Source organism: Rhinoderma darwinii, chromosome 10, assembly GCF_050947455.1.
Source record: "Rhinoderma darwinii isolate aRhiDar2 chromosome 10, aRhiDar2.hap1, whole genome shotgun sequence".
NCBI classification, from domain to species: Eukaryota; Metazoa; Chordata; class Amphibia; order Anura; family Rhinodermatidae; genus Rhinoderma; species Rhinoderma darwinii.
The window spans coordinates 16,904,774-16,925,001 of NC_134696.1; the positions used below are offsets into that span (position 1 = coordinate 16,904,774).

At 42.1% G+C, this 20,228-nt stretch overlaps 1 protein-coding gene across 4 annotated transcripts in view; it reads left to right on the forward strand.

Annotated features, from left to right (window-relative positions):
* PRDM16 (PR/SET domain 16) overlaps positions 1-20,228 on the forward strand; it is a 500,485-nt gene that overhangs the window by 248,726 nt on the left and 231,531 nt on the right. For all 4 annotated transcript variants that reach the window (XM_075839396.1, XM_075839400.1, XM_075839395.1 and 1 more), the window contains exon 3: positions 17,003-17,053. In XM_075839396.1, coding sequence (XP_075695511.1) covers positions 17,003-17,053 — 51 coding nt within the window. The remainder of the gene's footprint in view (positions 1-17,002; positions 17,054-20,228) is intronic.

A 20,228-nucleotide genomic window follows, 5' to 3' on the forward strand; every position in this document is an offset into this window, starting at 1 on the left:
GGTAGATTAGGGCTCACTTTCCCTTCACCTCCTTCCTGCCATTACATAATTACAAGCCCTTACCTAGTCTACCATTTCTCCTACGCTGACGCTATCATGGACCCCCTTGAGACCCTGACCCAGCAGATGCAGGGCCTCTCCCTACAGGTCCAGGCCCTGGCCCAAAGGGTCAATCAGGGTGACGCTGCTTTAGTAGTACCCCTCACCTCACCTCTAGAACCCGACCTCAAGTTACCTGACCGGTTTTCAGGGGACCGTAAGACGTTTCTCTCCTTCCGGGAGAGTTGCAGACTGTATTTCCGCCTAAAGCCCCACTCCTCAGGTTCCGAGAACCAGCGGGTGGGTATCATCATATCCCGACTCCAGGAAGGGCCCCAAGAGTGGGCCTTCTCCTTGGCTCCTGACGCCCCTGAACTTTCCTCTGTTGATCGTTTTTTCTCTGCCCTCGGACTCATTTACGACGAGACTGACAGGACTGCTTTAGCCGAGAGTCAGCTGGTGACCTTACGTCAGGGTAGGAGACCGGTTGAGGAATACTGTTCTGATTTTAGGAAGTGGTGCGTAGCTTCTCAGTGGAACGATCCGGCCCTAAGGTGCCAGTTTAGGTTAGGATTATCTGACGCCCTGAAGGATCTGCTGGTTAGCTACCCCTCGCCTGACTCCCTTGACCAGGTTATGGCCCTAGCAGTACGACTTGACCGACGTCTCAGGGAACGTCAGCTAGAACGCTTCAGTGTGCTCCCCTCTGACTTTTCTGCGATTCCCCCCGAGGTCCCGTCTCCTCGCCCCTCCACGGAGGACTCGGAGGTACCTATGCAACTCGGGGCCTCCATGTCCCCTCGACAACGTAGAGAGTTTCGCAGAATGAATGGTCTCTGCTTCTACTGTGGGGACGACAAGCATCTACTGAACACCTGTCCCAGGCGCAAGAATAAGAAGCCGGAAAACTTCCGCGCCTAAGTGATCATCGGGGAGGTCACTTGGGCGCACAGGTATTTCCCGTTAATGTGAAACGCAATAAAATTTTGCTTCCCTTTCAGGTCTCGTTTGCTGGCCGGTCTGCCACGGGCAGTGCTTTCGTGGATTCTGGCTCATCTGCTAATATCATGTCTGTGGATTTTGCTATGTCTCTAAAGATGCCTTGTATTGATTTACCTTATCCCATCCCTGTAGTAGGAATCGACTCAACCCCCCTTGCTAATGGTTATTTTACTCAGCATACTCCTGTTTTTGAACTCCTGGTTGGCTCCATGCATTTGGAGCAGTGCTCTGTACTGGTGATGCAGGGATTATCGTCTGATCTGGTTTTAGGCCTTCCCTGGTTGCAGTTGCATAATCCCACATTTGATTGGAATACTGGGGATCTCACCAAATGGGGTAATGAATGTCTTATGTCATGTCTTTCTGTTAACTCTATTTCTCCCCGGGAGGAGGTAAACACGCTTCCTGAGTTTGTTCAGGACTTCGCCGATGTGTTTTCTAAGGAGGCCTCCGAGGTGTTGCCCCCCCATAGAGATTACGATTGCGCTATCGATTTGGTGCCTGGTGCCAAGCTTCCTAAGGGTAGGATATTTAATCTTTCATGTCCTGAACGTGAAGCGATGAGGGTGTATATCCAAGAATGCCTGGCCAAGGGTTTCATTCGCCCCTCGACTTCTCCTGTAGGTGCTGGCTTCTTCTTCGTGGGGAAGAAGGATGGTGGTCTTAGGCCGTGCATTGATTATCGTAACCTGAATAAGGTCACCGTAAGGAACCAGTACCCACTTCCTTTGATTCCGGATCTTTTTAATCAGGTTCAGGGAGCCCAATGGTTTTCTAAGTTCGATCTACGGGGGGCATATAACCTTATCCGCATCAAAGAGGGGGATGAGTGGAAAACTGCGTTCAACACACCCGAGGGTCATTTCGAATACCTGGTCATGCCCTTTGGGTTGTGTAATGCCCCTGCTGTCTTCCAGAATTTTATTAATGAAATCCTGAGAGAGTACCTGGGTAATTTTCTTGTTGTGTACCTTGATGACATACTGGTGTTTTCCAAGGACTGGTCCTCCCACGTGGAGCATGTCAGGAAGGTGCTCCAGGTCCTTCGGGAGAATAATCTGTTTGCTAAGACTGAAAAATGTGTCTTTGGGGTACAGGAGATACCATTTTTAGGGCAAATCCTCACTCCTCATGAATTCCGCATGGACCCTGCCAAGGTTCAAGCTGTGGCGGAATGGGTCCAACCTGCCTCCCTTAAGGCGTTACAGTGTTTTTTAGGGTTCGCCAACTATTACAGGAGATTTATTGCCAACTTCTCGGTCGTCGCTAAGCCTCTTACGGACCTTACCCGCAAGGGTGCCGATGTCCTCCATTGGCCCCCTGAGGCCGTCCAGGCCTTTGAGACTCTCAAGAAGTGCTTTATCTCGGCCCCCGTGCTGATTCAGCCCAACCAAGAGGAGCCATTTATTGTGGAGGTTGACGCTTCCGAGGTGGGAGTGGGGGCCGTCTTGTCCCAGGGTACCAGCTCCCTCACCCATCTCCGCCCCTGTGCTTTCTTCTCTAGGAAGTTTTCGCCCACGGAGAGTAACTATGATATTGGTAACCGCGAACTTCTAGCCATTAAATGGGCTTTTGAGGAGTGGCGGCACTTCCTGGAGGGGGCCAGACACCAGGTAACGGTCCTTACGGATCACAAGAATCTGGTTTTCCTAGAATCGGCCCGGAGGCTTAATCCTAGACAAGCTCGGTGGGCACTATTCTTTACCAGATTTAATTTCTTGGTTACCTATAGGGCTGGGTCCAAGAATATTAAGGCTGACGCTCTGTCACGTAGTTTCATGGCCAATCCTCCTTCCGAGAAGGATCCCGCTTGTATTTTACCCCCTGGTATAATCGTCTCTGCCACGGATTCTGATTTAGCTTCTGATATCGCGGCTGATCAGGGTGCAGCTCCCGGGAACGTCCCTGGGGACAAACTGTTTGTTCCCCTGCAATACCGGCTGAGGGTACTCAGGGAAAACCATGACTCCGCTCTATCTGGTCATCCTGGCATCTTGGGCACCAAACACCTCATTACCAGAAACTATTGGTGGCCTGGGTTGCCTAAAGATGTTAGGGCGTACGTCGCCGCTTGTGAGGTTTGCGCTAGGTCCAAAACCCCTAGGTCCCGACCTGCGGGCCTACTACGTTCCTTGCCCATTCCCCAGAGACCTTGGACCCATATCTCCATGGATTTTATCACCGATTTGCCTCCATCTCAGGGCAAGTCGGTGGTGTGGGTGGTAGTCGACCGCTTCAGCAAGATGTGCCACTTTGTGCCCCTTAAGAAGCTACCTAACGCCAAGACGTTAGCTTCTTTGTTTGTGAAACACATCCTGCGTCTCCATGGGGCCCCAGTCAATATCGTTTCTGACAGAGGGGTACAATTTGTTTCCTTATTTTGGAGAGCTTTTTGTAAAAAGTTGGAGATTGATCTGTCCTTCTCCTCCGCCTTCCATCCCGAAACTAATGGCCAAACGGAAAGGACCAACCAATCCCTGGAACAATATTTAAGGTGTTTCATCTCTGACTGTCAATTCGATTGGGTCTCATTCCTTCCCCTTGCTGAATTTTCCCTGAATAACCGGGTCAGTAACTCGTCAGGGGTCTCCCCGTTTTTCTGTAATTTCGGGTTTAACCCAAGGTTCTCCTCCGTCTCCCCTGGTTGTTCCAATAATCCTGAGGTAGAGGAGGTTCATCGGGAACTGTGCACTGTCTGGGCCCAGGTTCAGAAGAACCTAGAGGCGTCCCAGAGCGCACAAAAGATTCAGGCGGATAGTAGACGTTCTGCTAACCCCCGGTTTGTCGTCGGGGATTTGGTCTGGTTGTCGTCCAGGAACTTGCGCCTTAAGGTCCCGTCCAGGAAGTTTGCTCCCCGATTTATTGGACCTTATAAGATCATTGAAGTCCTCAACCCTGTATCCTTCCGTCTGGAGCTCCCCCCATCCTTTCGCATACATGACGTCTTCCATGCCTCCCTCCTTAAACGCTGCTCCCCGTCCTGGTCCCCCTCGAGGATACCTCCTGTTCCCGTTCTCACCCCTGAGGGGGTGGAATTCGAGGTGGCCAAGATTATGGACAGTAGGATGGTCCAGGGCTCCCTCCAGTACCTGGTCCATTGGAGAGGATACGGGCCGGAGGAGAGGACTTGGGTACCTGCCCGTGATGTTCACGCTGGGGTATTGATCAGGAGGTTCCACCTCCTCTTCCCCACTAAACCGGGTCCCCTTAGTAAGGGTCCGGTGGCCCCTCATAAAAGGGGGAGTACTGTTAGGGATCTGCCAGGTACTTCATCTAGCTATACTCCTGGGATTAATCAATCCACACCTGAGGCCAGACCGGCTCGACTGACACCATCTCCCACCAACCAGGGTGGCAGGCTCAGGAGTGGGAGAGCCTATCGCGGCCTGGTCTCTCGGAGTTAGCTCCGCCCCCTGCCCTTTATTACCTGCCCTGTGCTCTCCCTCAGTGCTTGTAATTCTTTTGGATTCCTGGCCCCACTGCTGCTTGCTCCAGCCTGCTTCTGCCGTGCTTCTGCCTTGCTGCAGTTCTGCTTGACCTGCTTGCTTGCTCTGGCTTGCTTCTGTCTCCGTGCCTGCTCGGGTGTACTCACTTCGTCCTGGTCCTGACTGTTCGTTCGCCGCCCCGTTTCCTCGTGGCGTTCCGTGGCTACTGCCCCTTCCCTTGCGTGTTCCCTGTTTGTCTTCCTGTGCACTTAGCCAGCGTAGGGACCGCCGCCCAGTTGTACCTCGTCGCCTAGGGCGGGTCGTTGCAAGTAGGCAGGGACAGGGCGGTGGGTAGATTAGGGCTCACTTTCCCTTCACCTCCTTCCTGCCATTACATCATGTCGCTTTGTTTTCCCACTCGCTAGAAAAAAATGCCTAAACCTACCAATGAGATCAATGGGTGGTATTTTCGGCCGTTTTTCCGTACGGTTTCTGACGCGGTTTCCGCGTCAAAAAATTTGCCGAAACACCCTGTGTAAAGAGGGCCTTAAGAGAGTTTCATAGTCAACATTAATAACCAAAAACCAGGAACATCCCACCGGATACAGATTAGGCAAGAATTCCTAAAATTGCAGCCTACACAAAAACCACCACACTTTTGGCATACACATGTATCCTTAGCTGTCAGCCTATACATATTCTCCACTCTCCTTCTCCATTACTCTTTCCATGTCATCAGTACTGGGAATGTTTTAGTTATAAAACGGTGAATTTAACGCCACAACTCCCTTACTCAAAACGCTAATTTCTGAATTGGCAAGAGGTATAATCTATTAGTGAGCCACTGCACCCCCTAGACCTAGAAATGCTATGGCCTGCCTTTATGTCTATTATTTCACTACAAATAAAGTATAATTTGAATGGCCGATGTGAGAAATAAAATATATAAAAACCAAACAACTAAATGTGCAAAGCAGCAAATGACTGGACATAATCGTCCAGTCATGTCTCATAGTTTCAGTCAATGACTAGCTAAAATCCAACACGACTGACCACCTTACGTCTCTAAACCATCGCAAAACTAGTAAACAATTTGTCCGGCTTATCTTTAATATTTGTGGGCAGCTGTAAGCTGGATCGGCAATGCTATCGGAGGATTACTATGGACAGCCTCTATTGGGCTCAGTACACAATTTTTTTCTGCATATATAGAAACCCCCATATGATCTCAGCAGATTGTTCCCACTTCAACTACGGGACAGAGTGGGAAGATCTGGCCGACTGGATCTGAACATGCAACTGCTGCATATGGTTGATGTTTTTATAAATCTTTTACTTCCCGCTCTGTATTGTTACCATAGTTTTATCCTATCTGTGTTGGAACAAAAACAATGCAATGAGGAAGCATCATCTTGATGGCCTCTGTTTCTCAGCAATAAAGCAAACCGATTGATTATTAGCTAAGACAGGATGAACTCTGGTAAGCTTTGATGCTCGCACTGTTTAATGTCCTCAATTATCCGATATCATCTGAGACACCTAATAAAGAACAAATATTTAATGAGAACAGCTTCATTATCAGTAGGCCTGGCATAGAAAAACAGCAAAGAGATAATTGTTAAATGAAATACAGTGGGAACAGGAGGTTATTAAATTGTAAGACCAAAGATCCCTCGACATGGGATAAAGTATTTCGAGATACTAAAGATGTGTCACAACATCATATAGGATGTGGCTTCAGAAACTAACTAAAATGTAAGATAAAACATTAGAAAACATTAAAAGTTATTCTATATCACAAAAAAAAATTATTAATACTTTGAACCTTTCATGCATTCATCCGCAAAGCACCCTGCTGACATTGTCCCTTTTGAGGGTGGCCTGATCTGTTATTAAAGCTGGCCATAAACAGCAAGATGTCTCATTGTCACTCATGATCTGTGGGACTTCTCATAGTCCATAAACATCAGCAGACAATGGTTCCTCTTCTTTTTTTTTTTCTAGAAAAACATTTAAACATGCCGTAGGTACAAGGAGATCATTGAACACATTGTACGAAACTGAGCACTTCTGGTCATCAGAAGTTGTCAACAATTGGCCGTCCATGACCTGGTTATTGTACCATCTAATAAATAAATTGGCAGGTCGAATCTGTCAATAAAGCATCATTGAGCACTGTGCTGACCAGTGGTGATGAGAAGGTTGTTGTTGTGGGGACAAACCCCCACCTTTGGCGTCAACATCATTGGGCGCTCAGACTTATGCCCCACACCCCAGGCTGCATACTCGAGACACACAATCCTCCTGTGTGTATGTGTGATAGTGAACCCTTCGTTGATCAAATCTAGGAACTCGACCAGGGTTGACTATTCTTATTTTCTTCCCAAGTTCTTTCAAATGTATGGACCTTACAACAATTACAACTACAAGATCAGCATTAGTGTTAGGACTACGAGAGGGGGCAACGAAGAACTCTACGTGCATGGACATAACTTATAGTCTGGAGGCCTCATAGCAATACTTATAATGTCCCGACGTTAGGTTTCTCCACTCTACAACTTGCTCGTTGGCAGTGGACAACTAAGCTGAGAGTTGAGGTCACGTGACACTTGGCTAGCCTAAGTACAAACTCCATGCTTCCTTCCTCGTGGCTGATCTTCTTGAAGAAGGTTGAGAACCACATGGCAGCTGCATGATCTGCTCTATGGTAGTCAATGGTCATGGTCATTATTTAATACTCTTGCCCAACAGATGTATGTGAGTTACAAATTTACCTTAACCAAACATGTTAATTTTTAATAACACTAAACTAGTTACATATATACATAATTAGTACGGTTGAAAAAAGACAAATGTCCATCACGTTCAACCAAGGAATGGGAGAAAGGAAAGGGACATGGGTAAACTATAGAACTTTGTTTTACCCCAATTACTCCAGAGGAAGGTTTAAAAAAAAAAAAAAATACCCCATAAAGGCATTAACCAATCAGCCCTAAAAAGGAAAAATGTCCCTAGTAATTATTTCATTCTATTCAAGCACTTCAGTTATTACAGGCATCTTAAGCCACTATAATACATTTAAGCTTTATTTGCTCTTGAAATGTCCTAGCAGCCATTTTTATTGCGAAATGATTGTAATCTCCTGCACCATTCAATAGAAAATACACGTTTATGATAATGATTCGAGTCTTCACACCCTCTTGTGACTCGAAATGATAAGAAGATTTTACATTCAACAATGTTTTTCATCAGCTTTTGTACGGTGACATTTTAATCTTGCCTATCTTCTATTTTTCTTGGCACACCAGGACCCTCCGCTTTATTGAAGCAATTATGGCTGTTCTGAATGACATTATGCTTGACTTCCTGTGTATGTATTCTTATTTAACACTTCATGTTTAGAGACTTTATTCCCAAAGTAAAGTCGTTTTACCTTGTACAGCGGTATTAAAGGGAAATACCAATGAAACTCCAGTGTATTACTCATAAGTAGTCTTAACATGTTTGAGCAACTCTAGCTGCAGCCTATGGGTCACATATGCAGAATTCCACTGATTTTAATACTAGTGAATATTGATATATTGCCAGAAAAGGGGCAAGATGGTAGCAAGGTAAGGATATAATAAGGATTTGTTATTTTAAACAGTGCTGTACTGGTGGAGGGTGGGGGCAACACATCAGGAGACTTATCAAGAAATCTGAATTTTTGGTGAAGAACGTCTTCAAACTTACAACTTGTCGGGGCGTCAGACTAGCCATTCGGGCATCAGGGTAGAGCCCCCGGGCCCCATGGTCCTCACAACCCCTAGTCAGTTGCAACGCTCCTCTTTAATGCAATTATTAACTCAAACCAAATTTATCTTGGTGATCGCGGTTGGCTACATGTCCATAACCCTTAATGCACAGGGGTCTAGATCACTCTCAGTCCACCCCTGGAGATGGAATATAATTGATAGCTTCCAGCTGCTGTATACATTATTTAATAAGCATTTTTATATACTGCTGACATATTCCGGGGCGCTGTACTGTGAATTCTTACCGGACACTGGATAGCAGAGCTTGCAATTTGATGTCCTTATGTCAAGTGCACATACTACAACCAATTTACTATTTGGCGATGAGAGTTGTAAAGCCTAGCCTTATAAGTATATGGGGGGGGGGGGGGGACTCCCAGTCAGGAATCATCTAATGTCTCCCTTCAATTGACAGTGTTTTAGTATCCCATGTGATAATAGAGAAACATTACATGAGAACTGACTGGAAGATTTGGTTTTACCTACAAAGATATGTAAGCTTGTAGCTTCACTAGTCATGGGCATGCAGAGTTGCGTTATGAAGGTGCGGATGATAACCAGGTAGTCAGAGCCCTTTAAGGCTAATGTGGTGAGGCTTCATATTACTATAAACTCTTCTATAGACTTTACAGTCTTCTAAGTTTAATGACAAGAATTGCAGCGCTCTGCAACCTGCTCAACATTTGTTGTGTATCTATGACTCCCAGCATGCTGGGTATGCTGGAAGTTGTAGTTTTACAACGGCTGGGAAGCCAGAGGTTGCATTCTTTTTTTACAATATACTTCCAATAGGCGACAACAGGAGAGGAGAGTGTATTGCAGAAGAACCTTGCCACATTGCATTACCTCTCTGTGACCTCCCCAGGGTGTGACAGCAGCTTCTGCCTCTGTTGTAACTCTCCCATGCATTGTCACATTGACTTCTGCCCCTGACTTTTTATGTTCTTTTAGATCTAAAATGTGAGCCTCACATTACAAGCTGCCCAAACATCTTTCCTTCATTTCCTTTTAATTTAGGTGAATCAGTGTTAACCCGACAGAGCAGGATATTGGAAGGAAAAAAAGATCATTAAAAAGAACATTTGCTTAAAAAAAAGTCACCGGAATAAATTCTGTTGTAGATAAATGGTGAGAAAGTAAAATATATAATTTCTTGTTTAAAGGTGATTTTCAGACGCCCTCCACGGTAGATGATAGACATTGATCAAACATGTTCACCTTACCTCAGTTAGTGTAGGCTTCATAATACTGATGTCTCGGTTTGATCTTTATTGTCTTGTCACTTATTCCCACCAAGCTGTCACAACGTGACAGGTTCAAGTTAGTCAGAGAGAAAAAAGAACACTTGGCGAGCCCTCTGGGCTTGTACGAGGAAGCTCATCTTTATCTCCTTGTAGGTTTCCTACCCGGAGACTGTCATAGAGTGATCTGCCATGGACAGCATCGTCCATAAATGATGAAATTAAATTGCTTATTTAATGATAATTGACTTTATAGGTAACTTTCTGAATCCATAGTTTATAAAATACAGTTCCAATGGACCAATTAGGTTCCAAATGTGACAACTTTGATGTCAATTCAAGAGTGTGGATCCCAGTTATATTACATAATACAAAGAGGCCCCTGTTTATGCTTCGATTGCCCTTCATTTTGTTTATATGTGTTTTATTTATTTTTTTAAAATGATGATCGTTTCCATTGTTTTCATTGGGAATCATTTGTTCCATTGCCCGAATTTTAGCTTTGTCCTTAAATTTTGTCTTTTTTTTTGCCATTTTTCTATCAGCATTCAAGTAAAAGAGATTGTCCACGTTCAGCAACTTCTTGTCATTAAAGGTGTTTTTCCGCTTTGTATCATTTCTTTTTGTTTGAAGGGTCCCCCCCATGATAAGCTGCTCAGAGGGAATATAAAAGCACCTGCAGCACCTCTACAGGAGAAATGATTCATTACATGGTGCCCATTGAAACTAATGGACTGTCCATGTAATGCTGGGACGTACTAAGTCCTCCAGAGAAAGAGAAGCTCTTTCTATCTGCTCTCCACTCTAGCTAATAGATAAGGGTCCTGAACAGGGGACATCCCTCTATGAACTCAGAATTCCCTAACTGAGGATATAAAATATGGGTTTTCTAAACCAGACCACCCTTTAAGTAAGTTCCCCAGCAACTAGAGTTGGTCCCTTGTTATTAGTGGAACAACTTGCCGGGTAGGCACCAGATTTATGCGGCCTCTTGACCAACCGAGTCACAGTGGACTCCCTGTCTACCCCACTCTTGGGTTGACCAGCATAGGGAATGTTTACCCATTTGGCCATGAGCACCCCAAGAATAGTGGACCTTGACATTGTCCCACGCTGGTCCTAAATCAACAGCGCTAGTGGTCCACCATAGCACAAACTGTCCTCTACCGTGGCCCTGTTCCCTATGTAATAAACATGGTCGCAATCAGAAGACCTTTATTACTTGCATAAGCCCAAAGAAAGCATATGCATGAGGGTTGCCCACGGTGGACAACCCTTTTAACCCTTTCATTTTGCCAGTAGTCATACATTATCTGTTTATGGTCATTAACACTTCTCTTGTAGCATTTCACAGTTGGCTAAGAATTTTTATTCATTTAAATTTTTTAATTGCAATTTTTTTTTAATCTAAGGACCTGTTGGCAGGGTCACCATATTGAAGATATAGCTTGGGGTCTAAGCCTAATGTTTCATTAGCTGGAGGGGATCGTTCCACTTCAGACATCAAATTAGGAAATTTTCCATATTAACGTAGAAAGGACTTTATATTTATCTATTGGTAGTTGTAGGTATGAGAAAGAGAGATCTGAGGAAGATCTGTCATTAATCATCCAAGTATAATGAGTGTCAGGAGCTCAAGGTGAAAAGTGTAACTTTACATAGTGAGGTGGGAAGACACAAGTGCATGTCACTGAGCCATGTTTGTATATCTAGCACCAGGATTAGAGCACAAGGGAAGGACGGCTTATTTTTCACGTGTTTTTTTGTGATTTATTTTCATACTGCAGGGAGCTTTTCAGTTTTATTCTTTGTCACTCGTGCTATGAAACGCGGCTTTTGGTGTATTTAAAGAGTTATACACCATTAAACATTAAAGGTGCCGACTTTCTCCCAAGATCAGAGATAGTTTGTAATGATTTCCGAGGTTCTTGCGATTTTTGAACAGCAGCTTCCTTTTAACTCTTTCTGGCTATAGGCTCTCTATCAAAATGGTGATATGTCTAATGATTATTATATATAATGTATATATCTGAGTGGGATACTGTACCCTGTACTGTAAATTCTAAGAATATTAGAAGTCATTGAGTGGTGACCATAAAAAGCATGAAGCAGAAATTTACACAAGTTATAGACTGATGAGACTTCTAATATTCTTAATATTATAATACACACCTCAGCTGCTTCAGAACCTCATTTTGAAGAGAAGGGTAGATTCATATTACCATTGACTGACTGATATGCCTTCTCCTTTTTTTAAATATAAGGTTCAACAGAAGCTGGGTCATGATACTGTATACATATAGGGTGAGTCTACAGTCAGTTTATGGATCCCATTAAAGTGTAACTTAACGTTCAACAAACTTCTGACATGTCATAGTGACATGTCAGAAGCTTTGATTGGTGGGGACCGAGCACTGAGACCCCCAACAATCGCTAAAACAAAGCGGCAGAAGCGCCGATGCGCGCGCTCAGCTGCTTTGTTTCTGTTCGACTTTTTCCCAGAAAGCCGATGTATTGGAGTACAGGCTCATAGACTTTCTATTAATCCCTTACTCCAATACATTTATTTAGGGAAAAAGCTGAACAGAAAAGAAGCGGCTAAGCGCTCACAGGAGAGCTTCTGCTGCTTCATTTTAGCGATTGGTGGGGGTCTCAATGCTCGGACCCCCACCAATCAAAAATTCTGACATGTCAGAAGTTTGTCGAACGTTTAAACGTTCCATTGTTTTCAAGATGGGAGCTTACAAAATGCTGGAGGTGTAGGATGGCATACCTCATACAACCATTGGTCTAAGTAGGGATGCAACTCTTCTGGGCTCCTTCTGTTGCAGATGAATGTGAACTGACTTCATGTACATTGCTAGTGCTATAGACATGGGGGTGATAACAACTCACATGTGCCCAGTGTTTTAGCCATGTCCTGGACACGGTGATATCTCTTGCTGACGGCCTCTACTTTGCACCCGCTTATTTCAAGGGAAACAAAAGTATTCAACTGGTATCGGGCTTGGCTGATGATGCATAGAGCCATGGGGCTGTCACCAGGTCCTGCCGAAATCAACCGATTGAGATGATAGGAATCTATTGTCTATGGAAAGCTTAATAGATATTCTTCTCGAAACATATAATTTAGTTATTACCCGGTAGCATGAGTAATCACACTATACAGAGAGATACGATCTACAAACGAATCCCCCCCCCTCTCATTTTTCCGAGCCCACCTGACACAATATTAAACAATGATTATGTTAATGACTTGGGGAGATAAAAGAGAAGGTGCTGTAATTTTATACACTGACTCCCTGAAAAGCTCCTGCTATATTTTGTCACTGACAACAATGCAAACTGCTGTAAGGATCTAACTCGGGGCTGGGAGGGGGAGATGAATTGAGAGCTCCTAGTACTGAATGGGACAGAGAGCAAGTTCTTTTCTTTCCTAAATACTAAAACTTGTTCAGCATAAGCTGCTTGTGGAAAGAAAGGTCATAGGAAGGGCTTGCAAGGGATTCACTATTCTTTCAGATCAATATGAAACTCAAGACTAGTGAAGAAGGAGAATACCCAGCTCGCTATAAAATTACTGTTCAGGCTTCCCGTCCACAAGACACTGTTCCCTTTCCTGTCTATTAGGGAATGTTTCCCACATTATAAAATGATTTAAAGGGATCGTCTCGTTTACAAACCCATTTTTAAATACCATACTGGGGAATTCTGACTTCTAAAGGGGGACCCAAATTCAGGACACTCCTCTATTAGACAGAGCAGAGTGTGGCTACAAAGAGTGTCTCACTTTCTGGAGGATCTGACATGTCCGTGCATAACACAGTCAGTCCATTGCTTTCATTGGGCACCATGTAATACTTAATTTCCCTTGTGATGGCGCTGCAGTTAAAATGACCACTTACTGCTGGTTTCACCTACTGGTTGCAGCTGATCACTGAGGGTCCTAGCACTGGGACACACTATAAACAGTTTATGGTCGGAGGAACAAAAAGGGATTGTCCAACGCAGACGTTCCCTTTAAAGGGTATCGACATTATTTTTTTTGGGGGGGGATGTAACCATCATCTCTGTATAAATGTAGCATTCTGGGAAATTTAAAGGAAACTGTACCCTAGGACATCTGCTTAATATCCTTCTAAAATTAACTAGTGGGAAAATCACGCTTTAAAAGCCCCCTAATGTGCCAATAAGAGGCAATGAGCACTTGCCCCCTGATTCCTAAGAATGGGACTTCTCCGTTTCTTTTGTCATGTATACAGGAATCTGTCACATGTGGCCCCTTAGGCATTTTAAATATCATTTAACAGTCTAATTAAAAAGTTGGGCAACTTTGCAAATACTTTGCTATTATAGTGTTTGTAACACTTTCTTATTTTCTCCATTCATTAAAATAGCTGCTTTTCAAAATTCTGCTGGTTGCCCTTGGAAACAGACTACTAAGCTCCACCCTGTGGTCAGTCATGTGACTTGACTGCTAGATTTCAACTGTGTGATTCTCATCTGAGCAGAATTCTGAGTTTAGCTTTAGGCCCCATGCACACAACAGTATTTTTTATCAGTAATTACAGACCCATTCATTTCTATTGGCCACGTGTACCTTTCAGTATTTTTACTAATGGGTGTCCGTGCTGAAAAAATTATAGAACCTGTCCTATTCTTGTCAGCAATTATGGCAAAGACTCTCCCATAGAAGTCTATGGGAGCTTCAGTAAATACGGCTACTGATGTGCATCCGCAAACCGTCCGTATATATGGAAGTATTGCCCGGCAACATGTTGATGACATCATTTGCTACCTCCCTCTTTTGTATGGATCCGTATTTACGGACAGTATTTCGGGATAGATGAAAATACGGTCGTGTGCATGGGGCCTTAGACGTGAATGGACAGGAAAGCATCATGTCACTCACAATCTGTACAAAATTATAAGAGTTTTACAAAATTACTCAACATTTGATGTCGTTTTTATCATTTACCGGCTGCCGGTGATGTCCCATCCTGAGACGCTTTATCAGTATAGTTTTAAGATCAGATATTTAATACCTTTTATATGCACTTTCTAGTAACATAGATGTTAAAGATGTATTTTGATTAAAATGTCATTGGAGACCAGAACAAGCTGCAAGTTTTCTGACCAGTGAGGGCGGCGCTATTAAACAAAGTTGGAATTTAGGCATTTACCAGATTTTAAGTTAAAACACATGAATCTCACAAACAATGTATACGTTGGGAAGTGTTTAGAAATGTGCGTTAACATCGTATAAACAGTGTAAAAGCTTTCTTAGCGGATTGGAAATAAAGAAAAAGGAATCAAGTTTATTTTGTTTTCCTCCTGCGTCCTAAAAATGTGATGCACGAAAAGTGCACATCATACCGCACACTCTCACAGCTCTTTTTATCATTGACAGTTTATCTAGACGGGTAAAGAAGAAGGATAATATTACCATGTAAATGGAACGGTCCTGATCTGTCTCTGTAATATAATCAAATTCAACTTCCACTACAGCTGAAGAATGTTAACGTATAAACTGTTTCCTATATGAGTCACATGGTGTTACTGTCATATCGTCTCTCGATTCTTCGCTCATCTACCCTGCCAATAAAATAGCAACAAGCAAAATAGATCCCCCATTATGGTGCTGGGGTTTGTCACAGAAGGACCTAGTGTTTGTTTCCCCCTCTATGACTCTTGGGCCAATTCCCCATCCTCTTGGTTGCTAACAATGCAGTTCTTCTGAAGAGGAGCGTCCTGCTCAAATTTTCACCACCCAATAGAAAAAGGGATGGGACTAACCAAGCTGGGCCTCCATGGGCCACATAGCAGCCACATGCTCTGCCTTTATTGTATGCACATTCTATCCAACCCTAAAAATTTCAGGGGCACATAACTTTAATATATTATTATAAAGATATTAGCAAACAACACAATATTATGACATAAATGTCCATGTCACATGAATTTTAGGGACTATTAAATTACACATCACCAATGACATCACCAGTTCAAAGGATACAAGAGAGAATTTTATCCTGAGCAGTTATTGCTTTTCTGGTAATTTAAACCTATAGGCTGCATGTCCACCTTCCAAAAAAAAATTATTTGTTTACTTGTTCTTTCTCTCATAAACCTGCTATTAAAAGGTTTGTTTCCCCTGTGAACAACTTTTTATGGTTATATAAAGATATAATCTACGTAAAAAGTTGAGTCACTTTGTAAATACATGGCATTACTTATCCTGTACTGATCCTGAGTTACAGCCTGTATTAAACTCCAGAGCTGCACTCACTATTCTGCTTGTGGAGTCACTGCGTACATTCATTACATTACTTATCTTGTACTGATCCTGAGTGCGTACATTTTATTACTTATTTTGTACTGATCCTGAATTACAACATGAATTATACTCCAGAGCTGCACTCATTATTCTTCAGGTGGAGTCACTGTGTACATACATTACATTACTTATCCTGTACTGATCTTGAGTTACAGCCTGTATTATACTCCAGAGCTGCACTCACTATTCTGCTAGAGTCACTGTATTGTACAGTGTGTGGAGTAAATACTACAGTTCCCAGAATGCAAATCTCCAGATAAAAGACCTTAAGCGAACTGGGTTACTGGGAGATTTCAGCCATTAGAATTGTACAGGTTGTAACTCGGGATCAATATAAGTACTGCAACTATGTTAAAGTAGAAGACACTGGACCATTCCTTTTTGTTTATGTGACTATTGGACATTTGTTTATTGATGACTAGTATTTCGGAAGACCCAATATTGGAACGTTACTATTGTCATCTTACTTTGGATGTAGGGCTACATGTAGCCTTTTTGTGGAGCAACTTTCCACAGGAGTGCACGCTCCTCGAAATATTATTGTGGACTGCAGCTTTAGCTTGATGTCATATCCAAAGGCAACGTAATCCATATATATATGACAGAATGATGGATGGGAAATTTATAATATTTACATGAAGGCGGAATTATATATGAATATATGTAAACACCACGTTAAAATATTTACCTTCCCTAATCTTTAATTAAGCATAAAGTAGCAGATATTGACTTTGGATATATAACACAAAATTATATTGATCAAGTGAATAAGCACGGCCAAATCGATGAATCCATTAAATGGATTGGAAATCCCAAATATGCTGACAGTCACACTGCTTAATAAAGCTTCATGTTGGAATATCCTTTTTATTTCTTGTTTTTTAAAAACTCCCCACAAGTGACAAACAGATCTGAGTCACTGAAAAGCTAAAAAATAGCAATAATAGACATTATTATTTATTATTATTATTTATTTTTTTATTACTTAGTATTATTATGTTATTATTATTTTTATTATTGCTTAGTATTTTTATTATTTTTTTTATCATTTTATTTATAATTTTTATTTTTTTTAATTATTATTTTATACATTTTTTATTTAACATATAAAAAATTATCAATTTAATGTGCTCAAACTAAAAATATATTTTTCTTCCTCCTCAGCAAATTCTACCTGATTCAGAAGTGACGTCACAAGACGACAGTCTAAGAAAGGTAGGACATCACCTTCATTTTTTACTTTACCCAAACACAATGAATATGTATTAGTCGTGTGATTAACTATACATTCCTTTTATTTTATTGTTGACTTGTATCATCCTGTACCATTCAGCAGTTAACGGCGCTGTCTGTGCGTATATAAGTTTCAAGGGTCTCAAATTGGTAGCCTTGGTGTTTTATAGAATATTCTATTCCCTTTAGACTTGGCTGGAGATTTCTATGACTGGAAATCCCTAAAATTATTCTTTTGGTACTGTACCATTTCAATCAATGGTAATGTAGCAAGACAATTAAATTGAGATTTCCAGTCATAGAAAATTCCTTCAATGACATGAAAATTGTCATTGATGGCATATCACTAGGGTTTGCCACCTATGTGTGATCGGTAGAGGTCTAGCCCTTGACATTTTATTACAGACTTTGCACTCTGCCTGGTATGGCTGCTCAGTTTTATACAAGTGAATAGTGTTGAGCATCAATACAAGACCCAGCGCCTGGACAAAAGATGCTCCACCATTTGCCGAGGCAATTCTCATCATGGATGGGAATCTCAGTGGTGGGATCCCTACCGATCACATTGTTGGCATAGTTCAAAGCTGGACTAGTGGGTACAATTGCCCCCGTTAAACCATCAATGACCACAAACTGCTAAGAGGGTTCACAGAAGGGAGTGGTAGACTCATTTTTTGGGCCCTTGGTCAAAGCTATTACATCCAGTCGAGAAGTGTTAAAAGTGCGTCTTAAAAATATGATCAATGTAACGGGATTTGTCCTGGTGATAGGTAACATTCTAAATAAGGTAACAATAAAAGTTCAGATCTAGTTACCCAAAAATGAATTAAGATCGGCAGAAGATTTCTTTCTTTCTCTTTTTTTTTTTTTTTTTATCCAAATTAGTTTTATTTTAGGACGAACCCTGTAATATCCAAAATTATTGGCTGGCTGTATATGACTGCCCTCTGTAGACTTTACAGTTTTAATCAAGAGCTCTGAGGCTGCGATTTACATGAATGTAAATATTTTAGAAATGACATCACTTGGCAGACGTGCGGTGCTAGTGAAGAGGGACTGGGCCATATATAAAATCCATTCACTTTCCAATAGTAAATCTTGATGCTTTAAATGATTACAGATTGATGTCTCCCAATGTGCGTCTGATCGTGTTTATTTCTTAATGTAACGTTACATAAACTATAGAAATGAATGTTATTTTTGTATTACGAGTTTTAGCTGGAGATTTTGTGTTGTTGACATTTTTGTTTCTTTTATTTTTACCGTTATATGAATATGAAACACGTTTGAACTATTATTACAAATGAATTGTGTGGACTTGTTGGCTTGGCTATAACAATATAACTGCAGAGAATTTGGATACAAAGAAGAAACCTGTATCAATGCATCAGAAAAAAAAAAAAGTACCATGTTGTGACCAAGTAATGACCTTTGGAAAGGACCAATGTCTATAGGGATGACCTTTTTACCTTCATAACCGCCATAACTCACTGGATGCTGTCTGTGACTCAGTGGGATCCTTTTTGTGCGTTGAGACCCATCAACAAGGTGGCAGTACGACAGATCCTCATTACCATACAACTCAATTATTTAAGAGCTTCCACGGCATTGGAGTCCATTCAACCATTCAATTGCTGTTACATATGTAAATATTCACAGAAATTCACCTAGATTTTCTCTACCTCCCGAACACATTATAGGCTCCAAAAAATTGGGATATATTTAGTTTACAGTCAACACATATTCTTATTAACCAATCTTTGGTAATAATAAAGATTTTTATTTAATTATTATACTTTTTTTTTTTTTTTGCAATTTCCACCCAAGATGTTAGTTTAAAGGCCAAATGGAGAACATTAACCGTGTCTTAGAAGTCCAAGATTTGAGTAAAAATTTGTTTTGCACTAAAACGCATTTGGTAATAGTTGCTTGGCTTTATGAGGTCATAAATAGATTTTGGGATTGGCTGGACATTTTAATAGGTGGGGGTCAATGAGGTCATAGCAGTAAGGTAAAGAGTTCAAGTACACAGGGGGGGGGGGACAGTTGTCCTGCCGTAGCATTACATAGGAGAATGTGCAATTCAGTAACTGGGGCAAAATGATGGCCCTCACACGTTGATACAAATGACGTCATAATATATTGATAAGTCAGTACTTTCTTTTCATTTTTTTAATTATTATTTACATGATTTTCTACTTTTTGTTATTAATACTATCCCAATAGGTCTCTATTACTGAGAAGACCACACATGCGTAAACCAAGGGCTGCCATAATGGCTGGTTCACTGGACAAAATCAGGACTCTGTACCTGTTGTATCATTGCCCTCATTGTATATGAATTGTAAGTTCTTATAGGCAGTAATTTTTTTTCTAGTCACACATGTACATCTGTCAAGAGACTAAAGGGGTCCTATGAGCAATTCCACAACTTTATCTTAAAAAGGTTGTCCCACTTTAACAGGCTTTTTTTCTAAATGCACCCCCGCTGGCTGAAATTCTGGAATGAATGTGTGGGAGGCAATGTGGCTAAAAGAGATGGGGTCCAGAATAGGGGTACACTCCCTCTGACCTGCAGATGCCCTGTTGGAACACTTCCTTTAATGCATCATGCACATTGCCCTGTACAATATGGATCATAATACGAGACCATATAGATCAATATATTGAGGTTAATTTTGTGCCATTTATCAAGCGCTGAAGCGGCGATTCTAGTGGAGAATATGGTCTGATTTACAGAATCCCCTGGAGCATGCTGCAATTCTTTAAGCGGACTTAGCAGTTATACTACCAGTGATACATCCTGTATCACATGAATCCTGAATATGGTCATGTGCATGAGAACTTTTTTTTCGATTGGCGAAATGTAGTGCAGGCAGATATTGGGCGTAACATGCATATTTTTTCCCCTATTCCTTTGCATGGCTCCTGTACTTTCTGAATAGACAGGCTTTGGTGTGATATTTGCCCTTACAGTGGTCTAGTTTCCTGCTTCCTACACATCCCGTAGTGTGTGCAGGGCTGGTGCCAGCACCAGGAAAACCTGGGCATATGCTAGGGACCACTGGTCTTAAAGGGCTTAAGGTAAGTATTCTTTACGGCCAAGGGTCCACATTCACCTCAGGCTAGCATTGATGCTGTGAACAGCACTATGAGC